The sequence below is a fragment of the Branchiostoma belcheri genome, unplaced genomic scaffold (genome assembly GCF_001625305.1).
Source record: "Branchiostoma belcheri isolate BF01 breed outbred unplaced genomic scaffold, Haploidv18h27 scaffold3, whole genome shotgun sequence".
Taxonomy (NCBI): Eukaryota; Metazoa; Chordata; class Leptocardii; order Amphioxiformes; family Branchiostomatidae; genus Branchiostoma; species Branchiostoma belcheri.
The window spans coordinates 8,588,794-8,602,389 of record NW_017803909.1 but is presented as its reverse complement, the minus strand read 5'-3'; the positions used below and the strand labels follow the sequence as shown (position 1 = coordinate 8,602,389).

At 41.1% G+C, this 13,596-nt stretch overlaps 1 protein-coding gene across 1 annotated transcript in view; it reads right to left on the bottom strand.

Annotated features, from left to right (window-relative positions):
• The window catches only part of LOC109473747 (protein virilizer homolog), a 101,006-nt gene that overhangs the window by 76,316 nt on the left and 11,094 nt on the right, over window positions 1-13,596 (bottom strand). The window contains exons 16-24 of the mRNA XM_019773758.1: window positions 13,247-13,359; window positions 12,782-12,849; window positions 12,329-12,446; window positions 11,806-11,889; window positions 11,162-11,236; window positions 10,114-10,257; window positions 9,512-9,727; window positions 9,099-9,184; window positions 7,980-8,126 (exon numbers count right to left, since the gene is read on the bottom strand). Coding sequence (XP_019629317.1) covers window positions 7,980-8,126; window positions 9,099-9,184; window positions 9,512-9,727; window positions 10,114-10,257; window positions 11,162-11,236; window positions 11,806-11,889; window positions 12,329-12,446; window positions 12,782-12,849; window positions 13,247-13,359 — 1,051 coding nt within the window. The remainder of the gene's footprint in view (window positions 1-7,979; window positions 8,127-9,098; window positions 9,185-9,511; window positions 9,728-10,113; window positions 10,258-11,161; window positions 11,237-11,805; window positions 11,890-12,328; window positions 12,447-12,781; window positions 12,850-13,246; window positions 13,360-13,596) is intronic.

The window sequence follows — 13,596 nt, the reverse complement described above, 5'->3', positions numbered from 1 at the left end:
TATGAGAGACCTGAGTGATGAGGTTTGGCCTGACTAGGGTGGATGGATACATGAGAAAATTAGGTCAAAAGTAGGGTTTGTTCACTGTTGTCAACTGTTGGAGCTATATTTTGGGTACCCGAAACGAGGTTTTGCACGACGTGAGGTTACTCAACTTACGTCGGTTTGCACGCGTGCCGATACTCATTTCCGCGATTGTTTGCACGCGTGCCGTTCCTCGCGCTGTGCTGAGTTCGCACGCGTGTATGTCCTCGCGCTGCGCTGACCTTGCACGCCCGTGGAATTCCTCACTACAAACCGAGTAAACACGCATCTTGTGGGCGCAAAAGTGGAGGGCAGAACGCCGTAATGCCGGACCGAGCCTGACTAACTACCGTTGCGTGCATTTCCTCGAGGCGTCCCAAATTTACCCGCATGTGTATTTCCTCACTAAGAGCCGGGTAGACACGCATTTTGCGACCGTATAATGTGCGACCGAAGGCCGGGCATTTTTACTACATGGGTGCGCGGAGGGACCTGTCGGCCAAATCAGTTCAAAGACGTGCTCAAAATAAACGAGGTTTCCGTGGGCACGCACAACGAGCGGGAGAACAGCGATGTATTTATATTTTTAACGGACCATTTTGATAAGACATATCACCGAATCGACCGGTAAGTGTGTACAACGTTGTCTTTGAGATCGTCGGCACGGGACGGGCGTACATAATTTTTGCTCACTACAACGGTGTTGTGCACGTATGTTCTTTTCCTCGCTACCACTTTAGTTTACAAGAGATTTGTTACGGTTTTTCGTGTTTTTTTACGTCTTTTACAATGCACTTTTCTTGATGGTCGACTTTTCCACAACTATCAAAAGCACACAAAACGAAAAAGGAAAACGGAGAACAATGAGGAGAAGAAGTCGTACGAAAAGACGCTAAAAAGTAAAACTATGCCAAACATTACGGCCTAACCAACAAGTAACCACTAAAACTGACCATTATTGGACAAAATTCATACCTTTGTACCATGATAGATCGGCAGCTTCACCACTAGTCAGGCTCCAAGCTTGTAAATCCGAGTTCTTAGTGTGGTTTAGAGGTACTAGCTGGCGTTGTTACTGGCGTTGTTATTAGACGAAGTGACGCGGGCTATTTATATATGCGCACATGCGCACTGCTCACGCATGCGTAACCAAGGTAACTAGATCGTACAATGCATTCTGGGCTTGGGTGATTCTATTGCTTTTTAGGGGTGTCTGATATCATTTTTACGAATCTATCACATCATACAATGCCTAATATAATAATGATACAGAACACAGTGACTACACACATGTACTTTTTCATTCATTGGCTGTGGGGACGCTTAGAATTTACAAGAATCCATAAATAATTTACAGTCGGTACCTCTTACTCCGTAACAGTGGAGTCTTCCAATGACCCCTATTGACCTCAGTCTGCTGCTGTCTCTGGCAAAACATTTTTGACACGCTCGTCAACTCCGAACAAGCATCGAATTCGAAAAGATTTTTCACTCGTCCGTTGTAGGAGTGTACGAACTGAAACAAACTTTGTGAGATTACCGATATCAACACAAAAACACTGTCCATTCTTGTGGTTATTTTTAGGCCCATCCTCCCAGGCATAACGCCGCAACAAGCATTTTTCAAACTAGTACGGAATAACACAACACATAAAATCTAAATCGTTACACAAGCAAATGCTCTCACCGGTTCAGAATACAGTATATCATTGGAACAACATGCAAAATAGAGAAAAGCCATTCTTACAATGTTTGGTAATTTATAAACCTATTCCCCCTTTTTTGTGACATCAATGGAAATATGATTGAATACAAATGTGACACAATTTTGCTACACACATTACCACTTCACTGCGACAGGTCACAAATGTGATAGAAAGTACAGCAATTTTTTTTCAATTGACTTAGAATGCCCCAACAACTTACACGTCATCACCGACTTTTTCTGATTTAGTTTTACAGAAAAATAGGGACCGAAAAATAATACTGGCTTGCGGTCCTGATCGCGGACAAAAAAATCTAAAAAGCACTGTCAAATGTTCTGTATATTCCACAGACACCAATGTCCTTGGATTTAAATCATTATCCCCGCCAAAATACTGATTATTTGATCGCTCATATACCAGCATAGAAGAAATAAAACGATAGGAACAAATTAAATATGGCGGGTTTCCCGACCCACGCTATAACGTCATGCATAGCGTTCCGATGACACGAAAAGATAAATACATGTAAGTCACTACGTCCGATCCGTACAACGTGGAGTTCATTTCAACGTTACATTTTTTTTTTCTTTCAGGTAACGTTACGAGACCAGACCTGTTACAAGATGGGCGGTCAGCTTTGAGAGGGAAAGACCATCTGACCTACTACTAGTATATTTTTTTGTTCCAGTTGCGTTCGCGTTGAAGTAAGCGGTTTTGTTCAATGCAAGGACACTTGCTTTACCAAGGATGATGGCTATATGAACACAAGTTCTGATGATCGTTCTGACACGATCTTACAGCTAAGGTAACAAAGGTAAAACGAGTAAGATACCAGCTGTTTGCGTAGTATTTCGTTCTGTTTCGTTAAATTTCGTTAAGTTTCGTTAAGTTCCGTTTTGTTGTCGAGGGTTTGGTTTCGTTTTGTTTTGTTGGAAAAATAGCAATGGAATACTGTTTACTAACTGTTGTCTTGTTAGTCCTTCATAATGTTCATATACAACTTACTACAACTAACAACTAACAGAAAATGACCATCGGGCATCCAGTCACATTTTTCAGTCACAGTATACTTATAATGTAGAACACAACATGGTACTGTTAAAACAAAGCAACATCACATACACACAAGACTATATATATTTTCGGAAAAACATACAAAACACTACTACATTATCTAACTACATGTACTGCACAAAAGTACAACCGAATCTGTACAAAAAGTTTAGGTACGAAAGTTTAAACTACTGAATATGTAGAAAAAGTTGAAACACAAAAATTTAAACTAGTAACAGAAAATGACCATCGGAAATCCAGTCACCGTGATACACTGTATATATATGTACTTCCCCGCAAAAGTTGAAGTCAAATATCATCTAACTTTGTTCTTTCTAGAGCTTTAAACATAGCCGTATATGTCGATTTCTGTACATGTCCAAAATATGGCCTACTTTTAGGGACAAGTGCACACCAACGACACAAGACCCCAACCTCCACAAGTATTCATTTGATACACTGTATATATATGTACTTCCCTGCAAAGATTGAATTCAAATGACATCCTACTTTGTTATTTCTAGAGCTTCAAACATAGTCGTATATGTCAATTTCTGTACATGTCCAAAATATGGCCTACTTTTAGGGACAAGTGCACACCAACGACACAAGAACTCAACCTCCACAAGTATTCATTTAATAGACAAGACATAGTGTTACTTTGGGCAAAAGACTTTATCAGATTGCTTTCTTTCTTTTGTAGATGTAGTACCCTAAACATGGCTGAAAATCATATTTTCCCTCAAATTGAAAATTTGACCTATTTCTAAGGACAACCACGTGACAACCAAAGAAGTGCCCAAACTTTGCAACCATGCAATTTATAGCACATATGTTTATGTATCTATGATTAAAATTTGAAGCAAAAAAAATCACCATCTTTGGACTTACAGCACTTCGAAGTTGGGCAGAAATAACGCTTTTTCAGAAGCCTCAAACACTGTATTGTGTTAGGGTTGCCCAGGTCCTTTAAACAAACTTCTTGAAAATTTCAAAGCTATTCTAGAATAGGGAATAAGTTGGTCTTTTAGGCCCATACTTTGTCTTTCCATAATATCAAAGCACTTGCTCGTAATCTTGCCTTAAACTATGCCGAATTTCATGTTTTTCACATGTCTAAATCAGGGAAAATGGCCCCGAAACTTGTTTGGCCCGTTACCATGGCAACGATCGGTGCTGACCGGAAAGAAAGCTATTTTGAGGGGTTGTGGGCCAAGTACTATCACTGTGCAAAGTTTGAGCCAAATCGATTTTTGACCCCTGCCACCATTGTTTGATCCTTACAGACATTCGCTCTTAAAATCTTCTATCTGCGATACAATGGACACAACAACGACAAAACAGAGGTACATATATACATACTGGCAATGTACATATTATGCCTTTCCTTGACATGACATACAGCGGCGTAGTGAATTGGTCTCATGTGCGTGCGTTTGTCGTGTCTTGAGAAGACCATTCATCATAAGCGGCTTTGCCACATTTCTTTGTTGAAAATGCTGTATTTGTTGTCGGGGTTATATACTACTACACCTGGGGTGATACGGAATGCCCTTGTAGTTGTTACTTGTTCATAATCAAAATCTTTAACAGTACGTAGAGACGGTGCGGTGTGTTTACTAGTATTCTGATATCTAAAGTCAAGGAGAATGTGGAGAAGCTATTGCGCCGACGTTGTAAGAGGAAAAACCTAAGCCGTCTGCATAAAGTTTGCTTGGTGGCCTATGACGCTACCGAGATAGCGCTGAGCTCTCGCCGGTCTGTCTGCCAGGCGGCGTAATGTAACCCAAAGACGCTTCCCACGCAATGCATTACGGTATAGCTTGGGTAAGAAAATCCGCCATATTGTTCCCCAAACTACCACAGGCACGGAGTGAAGTTTATAGCGGAAATGTAGTCTTATTTCTCAAATACTAAGTAATGGCATGTGGGATATTTGATGTCATATGAACGGTATTTAGTGAGAAAACACACAGGGAAAGGTGTAACAGTATAGCATTCGCTTATGTAAAGTAAAGGGCGTCGGCTTTGTTGACGATTTTTGCTGTGTTTGTGTGAAAACGCCAAATTTGTGGCAATTAAGCTTTATTAAGAAATATTAACAGAAAGCAAAATTTGTTCGCAAAGACCAAGCAGATTAGTATGTGTTACGTAGTTTCTTAGCAGTCTTGCTTCAGATCACAGCAAGCGGGGCACACGGGGCGCCGGTTGTCATGATGTCCATATTTTGAATGGATGTTAACATAATTGTGAATACTTTATTTGGATATCCTATTAGTTGCACAAATTTATATAAGAATGGAGTTGGTTAATGTAAGTTGGCTCGACTGAGTTCCTGTTAGTAACGTTAGTTGTTATATCGCCTTAGTAAAGTTACAAGTCACTGTTAGTAATACATGTATCCAAATTTTCTTACACGAAATGAATTCATTTCACAACAAAAAAGTCCAAGCAAAGCAAACGTGAGTTCTTCTGATTAATTAAAGTTGTCAGTAACCATAGTTGACAGAACGAGCCAGCACAACTGAAGTTCACAGCCATCATTTCAACTAGAACACAGGAATAACGAACGACTTTTAACGAAGTCCTTTTTAACCTCCTTGATACAAGCGGCGGCTCAGCAAAGTGTATAACTTGAGTCCGTACAACTTCAATTTGTTATCACGAATAATAATGACAACAATGAGAAGTTTATTGCAAATTCGTGCCCGGGGGCTAATTGCAAATTACAAACATAAAAGAACAATGAAACAGAGTATAAAATAACTAAAATCTACATGATAAAAGGTAGTTGTCTAAAGCTATAGCTATGTCTAAAACTATGTCTAAGGGGGTTGACTTCTCCTTTTTAGACCATGGAAGACAATAATATCCGACAATCTCCTTGGTAGAACATAGGGGGTTGAAAGAAAGACCGACTTTAAATTTTTCTCAGTGCTCATTGGCTGCTCAGTTGATTGAATTCTTCGGTCCGGAAGCCGACCAGACTCCGGGGCGCCGACGGCGACGTCTTCAAAGGTAACCGTCTGTCAATCAAATACGTGTAGCGTGGGAATGGTGAATTCCTCGTAAACAAGAAAGGAAAAAGAGACTTTCCCAAAGCATTTCCCCTAGAACCTCCTTGCCCAAAGCAAACTACTAGTATCACATAATCTGTCTTTATTCAGGAACAAACAGTACCAATATTAAAGCCAAACGCATTAAATAATCTATAATTCTGTTCCATTCAGGACCAAATAGTATCAATATTAAACCTTGTTATTTTTTTGTCAGCGTTCATGATCAAATCGTAGCTTCACCAAATTCAGTTGCAATTTCGAGCGTCGCAGAAAATTATCAACGGCGGCCGCCGACTTCGACTCTCTAGACACGGTCATTGACCATTGTGACTTTAATAAGGCGACACCGACTTAATTTTATGGATGACATCCTCTGAATACCCCCAAACTAGTGCGCGCGGGCGAATAAAATAAACATCCGGCCAAAAATAAAAATGCTACTAAACCACAGAAATACAAAGCTGGTATTGTGAATTTGCGGCAGTATTTAGCGACGTATATTACAAGCCGGCACATGCTGGCATTTTGGTGAATTTATGAATCGGCACTGTACGTATGTACTGAGTTCTTGAGTCGTGGGGCTTCTGTAGCCTATGTCCCCGGCTCCGTATTGTCGCTAACCACCATGGACGATCCAGGCCTAGAGTCAGGCCAGAGCCTCGGTGGACGTGATCTTTTTTTTTTTTTTTTTTTTTTTACAGCGGCGAAAATCAATGCGCGCGTGGATGTCATCCATAAAATTAAGTTGGTGTAGCCTAATGTACGTTTTTCTGGCAAAATGTCTGCCAGTACTTCCCGCCGCCGTGAAATCACGGGGTACGCACTAGGAATTAGCGGGGGACCGCGTCGTGTGTGTACATCGTGCGAAGTGAAGAATTACACAGTTCCCGCCGCCGTGAAATCACTTGCGGGATACGCACTAGGAATTAGCGGGGGGACAGCGTGTAGCGAGCCTGGTGTAGCGGACCGTCTGTTGATGTGGGTGTGTGTACAACATAAGAGTTGAACATAAGGCAGATCGTAGATAAAATAGCTAAAAATAGATAAGTCAGGCGTGCTACGTGAGACATCGTCTGAATTTCAAAGACACTACTGCCGTAACTTTGGTAGTAAAAGCGGCGCCGTCGGAAAATTATCGTCCGACCATGATACACGTGCGGCGAAATATTAGCACGACGCTGTCGGCGGTCGCCCAGGTTCCGATGGGCCGGTAGTGCGGCAACCTTGCACCCGCAGTTTTGACCCGCGTACCAAACTTACCGAGGCACGTACGAAATTTTCTGGCGGCGTATGAAACTGCCCCGCACTCAGACAGGTTCCGTACGCACGGCCAATAATTTCATACGTTCCGGTGGGTTGCCAAACCGTCGGAAAATTATCGTCCGACGATGATGTACGTGCGGCGAAATATTAGCACAACGCGCCCAAAAATGCGTGTCTACCCGGCTCTTAGTGAGGAAATACACATGCGGGTAAATTTGGGACGCCTCGAGGAAATGCACGCAACGGTAGTTAGTCAGGCTCGGTCCGGCATTACGGCGTTCTGCCCTCCACTTTTGCGCCCACAAGATGCGTGTTTACTCGGTTTGTAGTGAGGAATTCCACGGGCGTGCAAGGTCAGCGCAGCGCGAGGACATACACGCGTGCGAACTCAGCACAGCGCGAGGAACGGCACGCGTGCAAACAATCGCGGAAATGAGTATCGGCACGCGTGCAAACCGACGTAAGTTGAGTAACCTCACGTCGTGCAAGCCCTCATATTCGGGTCCCAGTATATACCTGACTGTTGTAAGAGTTTGAGCTGGTCAACCCCCTATTTTCCTTTTATATTTGGGAAGCAGACCATTGTGGCTTTCTGGAGCAGAAGACTTGTTGAGACTGAAATGTGAGAAAGTACTTTCATGGGGACTTGTTTTAGTGTATTTTACCATAGGTTCCTATGGGCAAAGGTACTAGTAATTGTACTGTCTGCCCATTAAGTACACTCAAGTTGCTGTTTCGTTATGGAATTAAGTGGAAAGAAGAAAGTTACCTTAAAGTTCTAGTTTGAATTAAATTATCATGATTTTTCTCAGGACATTTTGGTAATATCCAAAAATTACAAATTAGAAAATCTAAGACCCATATCCAATCTCACCTGGACAGAACCACTCCCGAGCAGCTCTGCCAGCATGGTCTTGACGACAGCTAGAGCTGATGTTACCATGGCGATCACCATGGCAGCCTGAGTACCAGGATGTGGATGTCCCCGGCGCCAGGGGTGGAGCAGGGCTGTTCCTAACTTCTGCAGTTGGGAATGAAACAAAATCTTTTCAGTTTGAATGTGGATATGCAGGGCTAGAAATTCATTTTTGGGAACAGGTTCACTGGTGCACCCAACCTGAAAAAATTGTGTGAACCATATAAGACAAAATACTAGTAAGTAGAATGCCAGCAAAAACTTATGTTTCAGAAAGAAAATTACTACAACAATAATTTTGTTATTTTTCTGACACATGGATGTTAAGAATATGCTGCATTCTACTACTTTTTGATACATTTAACATATTTAGGCCACACCAATTTAATTTGTTGGTTCTCGGATTTTTTCAGGAAAAATATGAAGCGACAGGGCGAAAAAAAATTAAAAAAAACAGATCTAGGCATCCTATTATAGCCCCAAATGCAACGATAGGAGGTATGAAGTCAACACAAAAGACTGGTTCAAAATTTAAACAATGAATTTTGAACTTCTAATGATACCACTGCATTGAAAGATGGAATAACTGTTACATAGTCTGTAACGACTAGGAAGAAAAGGACTGTTTTCAACTGTTCAGGGCAAAATATGAGCATTTTGCAGTTGATTCTGAATTTTTTTTTTTTTGCAAATCAGGAAAAAATGAAGAGGCGAATCCGAGAACCAACAAATTAAATTGGTGTGGCCTTACATATGTTAACCAGAACAAAAATATTTGGGTGCACTGGAGCACCCTCAGAAAAAAATTGGGTGCACAGCTCCAAATTTGGGTGCATTAAGGTGCACATGCATCTAGTAATTCAAGCCCTGATATGTATCTCAAGGTCTTTTCAACAGGTAAAATTTACAGTGGACTGTGGTGTAACAAGTGTCCAAAGGACTGCAATCCTCCACAGTTGAGTTTCTTAACTCATGTGAGATGAAATACACTGAGTCTCACGAAACAATCAAATATATAGAATGGTAACTTATACTTCTACAGTTTCCAGACTGTAGAGGGGCCTACATGGGGTTTACCTGTAGCATGATGATGAATATCTCCATGGCATTGGCGGAGAACAACTGGATGACAGAAAGGTTCCACTTCAGATCCTTCTGCCCACCTACAACATTGCACAGGCAGAAGTTTTCATTGTCTTGATGAACAATCCAGGGCTTTCACTGGTAAAAGCATAGTATAAACTCAAAAGCCAACATTTGCAAACAAATGCAATATATTTCCCTCCATCTATGACATCCCATATACTTTTATCATGATTTAGTCACCTGATGTTCAAGTGGACTCATCGTAGTAAATCACCCTGCAGTGCCACCTAGCTCTAGCAGGGATAACTGCAGTCTATTCATTTTACATATTTCCTGTAAATTTCCTCTAAGCTACCATAATACCAAACAGACAAACATAATGAAAAGTACAAAAAAGTGCTTACAGTGTGCATTAGCCGGGGGACAGCAGAGATGTTTGAGGATCCGGAGTGAGGTGGTCACGGACGGTCCCACCACGTTCAGACGGTTCAAGTCCAGCTCGTCCGAACCAACCTTGACCAGCTCCACCAGGCCACAGATGGACGACAGGTCAAAGGTCAGGCCCTTCACAGGCTGCAGCCACTTCCTGATGTCCAACAGTTTGGGGTTTGCATCGGGAGCTGGAAAACAGTAGAAAAATGGATGAACCTTTCTTGAAATAATCTATCAGTTTCTTTTACCATGGTTGTTATCTCCGTGTCTAGAGGTTTTGTTTTCGTTGTGTTTGTGTGTGTATTTGTGCTTCTGTAGTTATTTCCACAAGCTAGACAGTCTGCTACACTGACAGGAAGTTAGGTCAAAGGTCCCATAAAGGTACCATAAAAGGTTATCTCATTTCCTATCTAATTCTCAACCCCAATGAGGAAAATTAATACATGTAAAGTGCCTTTCCTAAGGGAACAACATTGTGGCCAGCTAGCGATTCCAACCCAGAATCTTTCTATTTTGGGTCGACAACCCTAACTACAATGCTAACTTGCCACAAAACATTTGAGGTTTGTCCCACCTTGTTCACAGACTGTCAGCAGCCTCTGTGCATATTTCTCCAGCATGTCCACATTGTCTGAACCCTGCACAGTCAGCAGCAGCAGCACACAGGCATACTTAAAACACACCGACTTCCGCAGGTTGTTGTCGGTGTCTTCATCTCCTGGGAGGAATTTAGGGATAACACAATAGTTTGTACTCATCTCAAATCTTTCCTTTAGCAAATACAACTGTACACATTTGTTTAAAGTTAAAACTTTTGGTCTAACACAAAAAGTTCTCTCACCTAGAGCTTTCAACCAGTCACTCTGGTCTTCCTTGAAAGCTCTAGGTAAGAGAAGTCTTTGTGTTGGACAAAAGTAGTTACATGTTTAACTTAAAACATGTAATTACTTTCATGATAACTCACGGTACACACTATGTAAGAATGCAAACAAAAAATCTAAGAAATTTCATCAACGATTAGGAATGCTGTCTGAAAAACATTGCTGAGTTTACATGTACCTCATTATTGTTACCTATGTAGTTTGAGAAAATGTTTGAAGCTACTGTATATGTGAAGACATTATGTGTGCCAACTCTTTTAAACTTCAGCACACCAGTAGCAATTCGGCTTCCAATTCTCTATTAGATATGGAGTAAGGAGAAGGTGTAATATCAGGGCTCAAAATTTTTGAGAATTTGAGAAAATTAGGTGCACAAAAAATTTTTTGGGTGCACCATATAGAACAAAACTTTATTACAGATATTACTGCTCCTCTTCTGAGCTTGAATCTGAAATGGGACCTAACTTCAAAAAGTACTACAAAGATTTTAATAAATATTTTCTGACACTTAGATGCCAACAATATCCTGCATACTATTATACAGTTGACATGTACAAAAATACCTACAAAAATATTTGGGTGCACCAGTGCACCCACACAAAAAAAGGGTGCACAGCTCTAATTTTGGGTGAACTAAGGTGCACATGCACCCAGTTTTTCGAGCCCTGAATATTATGACAGAAAAAGCTGTTGTGTTATGTGCTACTACATGTATTTCATAAATTTTGTCTGTCAACTTACCAGTCGACTCCACAAATGCCAGGAGACAGGTCAGGTTGGTTTCCAGGCCCAGCACGTGGACAACAGAGGCTCGACCTGTTGACAAACAAACAATCATCAGATTCTACACCGTTTTATACAGAACAAAATTTGGCTGTTAAAAATGCCAAGAACGCTTCACCATCATTCACCGTATGACCAAATAATGCAACTTTAGGCCTTACTACATGTCCATTTCTTCGTTTATAAGGCCACACCAATTTAATTTGTTGGTTCTCAGATTTTAGGTCTGGCATCCTATTATAGCCCAAAATGTTACGATAGGAGCCATTAAGTCAACACAAAAAGTCGGGTTAATATTTAAACAATGAAACTTTTAATCAAACCACTGAATTGATGGATGGAAAAACTGTAGGAACTAGGAAGAAAAGGGCTTTCCTCAAGTGTTTGGGGCAAAACATAAGCATTTTTTAGTTGATTCAGAACCAGAATCTTTTACAAATCAGAAAAAAATGAAGAGTCGAATCCAAGAACCAACAAATTAAATTGGTGTGGAATAATGTAGATTTAAGGTTTTTGGCTTCAATGATACCTGATATGGTTCAATGACTGTTAAATATACAATATCACATGTACGTAAGAAGACGTAAGAAGTTTTTACTGACCCAGAGAAGTGAATGTCATAGAGAACATGGTGTGGAGAGTACTCAGGAGTTCAGCACTGTCCAGCTCACCCTGGGTAATACAACCTATATGTACATGGGAGAAAACCAAATTAATGCACTATTTGTGGAAAACTGTTCCAAGTGCATGTACAAGTTCCAAGTGCATAAACATATACATGTGCTTACCTACATGTAGCCTACTCTATTACATTGGCCAAATACATGGATCATTCATATACCTCTCTGTACAGGAAGGTTACAATAACAAAGACAACATAACACACCTAGGTAATGCCCTTATACATTTGTAATTCAGCTAACGAACTTTCATTGCTGCCTACCTCTGTAACTAGAACAAATTTTGTGCCAAAGGACTACAATGTACTTCACCAGGAAGGTTACAAAAATGTAACTGTATGCTCAGCAGTGGTGAGGCTTCCATATCCTAAGTGAAATGTGTTGCATGACATGGCCCATGTCTTCATCCATAATAAATGTATAATTCCAGCCCCACGGTGCCCACCTTTGTTGATGCACTCCTGTAGCTGGTCGATGGCCTGCAGTGCCTGGAGATGGTAGATCAGCTTCAGACCCAGGTCCTGGGCTGTAGTGTCCATACTGGAGTCTTCACGGTCATACTCCTGGGGGAGGAGACCAAAAAAAGTATGCTCAAGACATACAAGCTATGGTCAAACCTGCCCAAAAAGGCCACACAGGGGACTGAGGTAAACTGGTCTTCTAGGACAGATAGCCTTCTTGGGTACATGTAGGTGGCTTAATGCGTGCACCTATTGAATACATTTGTAAATTTCAGGAATCAGGAAAAGGTGGTTGTTAGGGCCAGATAGCTGGCTTGAAGAGGTGGCCCTTTGACCAATTCAAGTAATATCTTGTGTTCAATTTTATACCATACAGAAGGAACTTGGGGTTGCCTACAAGAGACAGTACATAGGTGAGCGACAGTTTTGTAACTTACCGTAGACTGAGTCAGGACTCTGATGAGGACATTAACCGTCTCGTAGTGAGAAGCCAGGTACAGCAGACCTGGAGAACACAAAGAGATATGATTCTTATTTCTACATGTATGTGATAATCTGTGAAGGCAACTGCAAGGATTATACATGTAATCTTTTTATGGACAAACATATGCACTCACAGACACAAACTCACACAGAAACATGCACATTTTTTATGCACTCCCAATGTCATCACGCTTCCAACTTCCAGCAGTGCAAGTGCATCACACATGTACATCTGATGAAGGTTGATGAGTATGACCGAAAATTTATGGTGACTTCCCTCCTTGTGTTGGAACAAAGCTTGAACTAATGTTATATGTCATGTAACTACACATACACATTGACCAACACACACATACATAACACACACAGTGTCACACACAGACACACTCATGCATACACAAGCACAGAGTCCCTCCCACCTTTCTGAGTGAGCATGAGCTGTGTCATGAGGTCCTTGATGGCGTTGAGGATGCCTGGGTGTGCAGCAGTGCTGGGGGAGGACACCAGGACCACCAGGCACTCCAACAACCGTCTGGACAGGGGGGAGATATTTCAATGTCAATACTAGTCTACTGTGGATTGGTGATTATATGGATGACATCATCTGGGAACCCCTAAAACTAATGCAAGCATGCAAATAAAAAAAATGTTAATGCTATACTTTATGTCATCTTTATGTTTACATTTGTATTATGTTTTATGAGCAGCGGATTTACATAAGCACAACAAGTGCTTCCTATCCAATGCTCAAAAATCCATGTGAATAAAT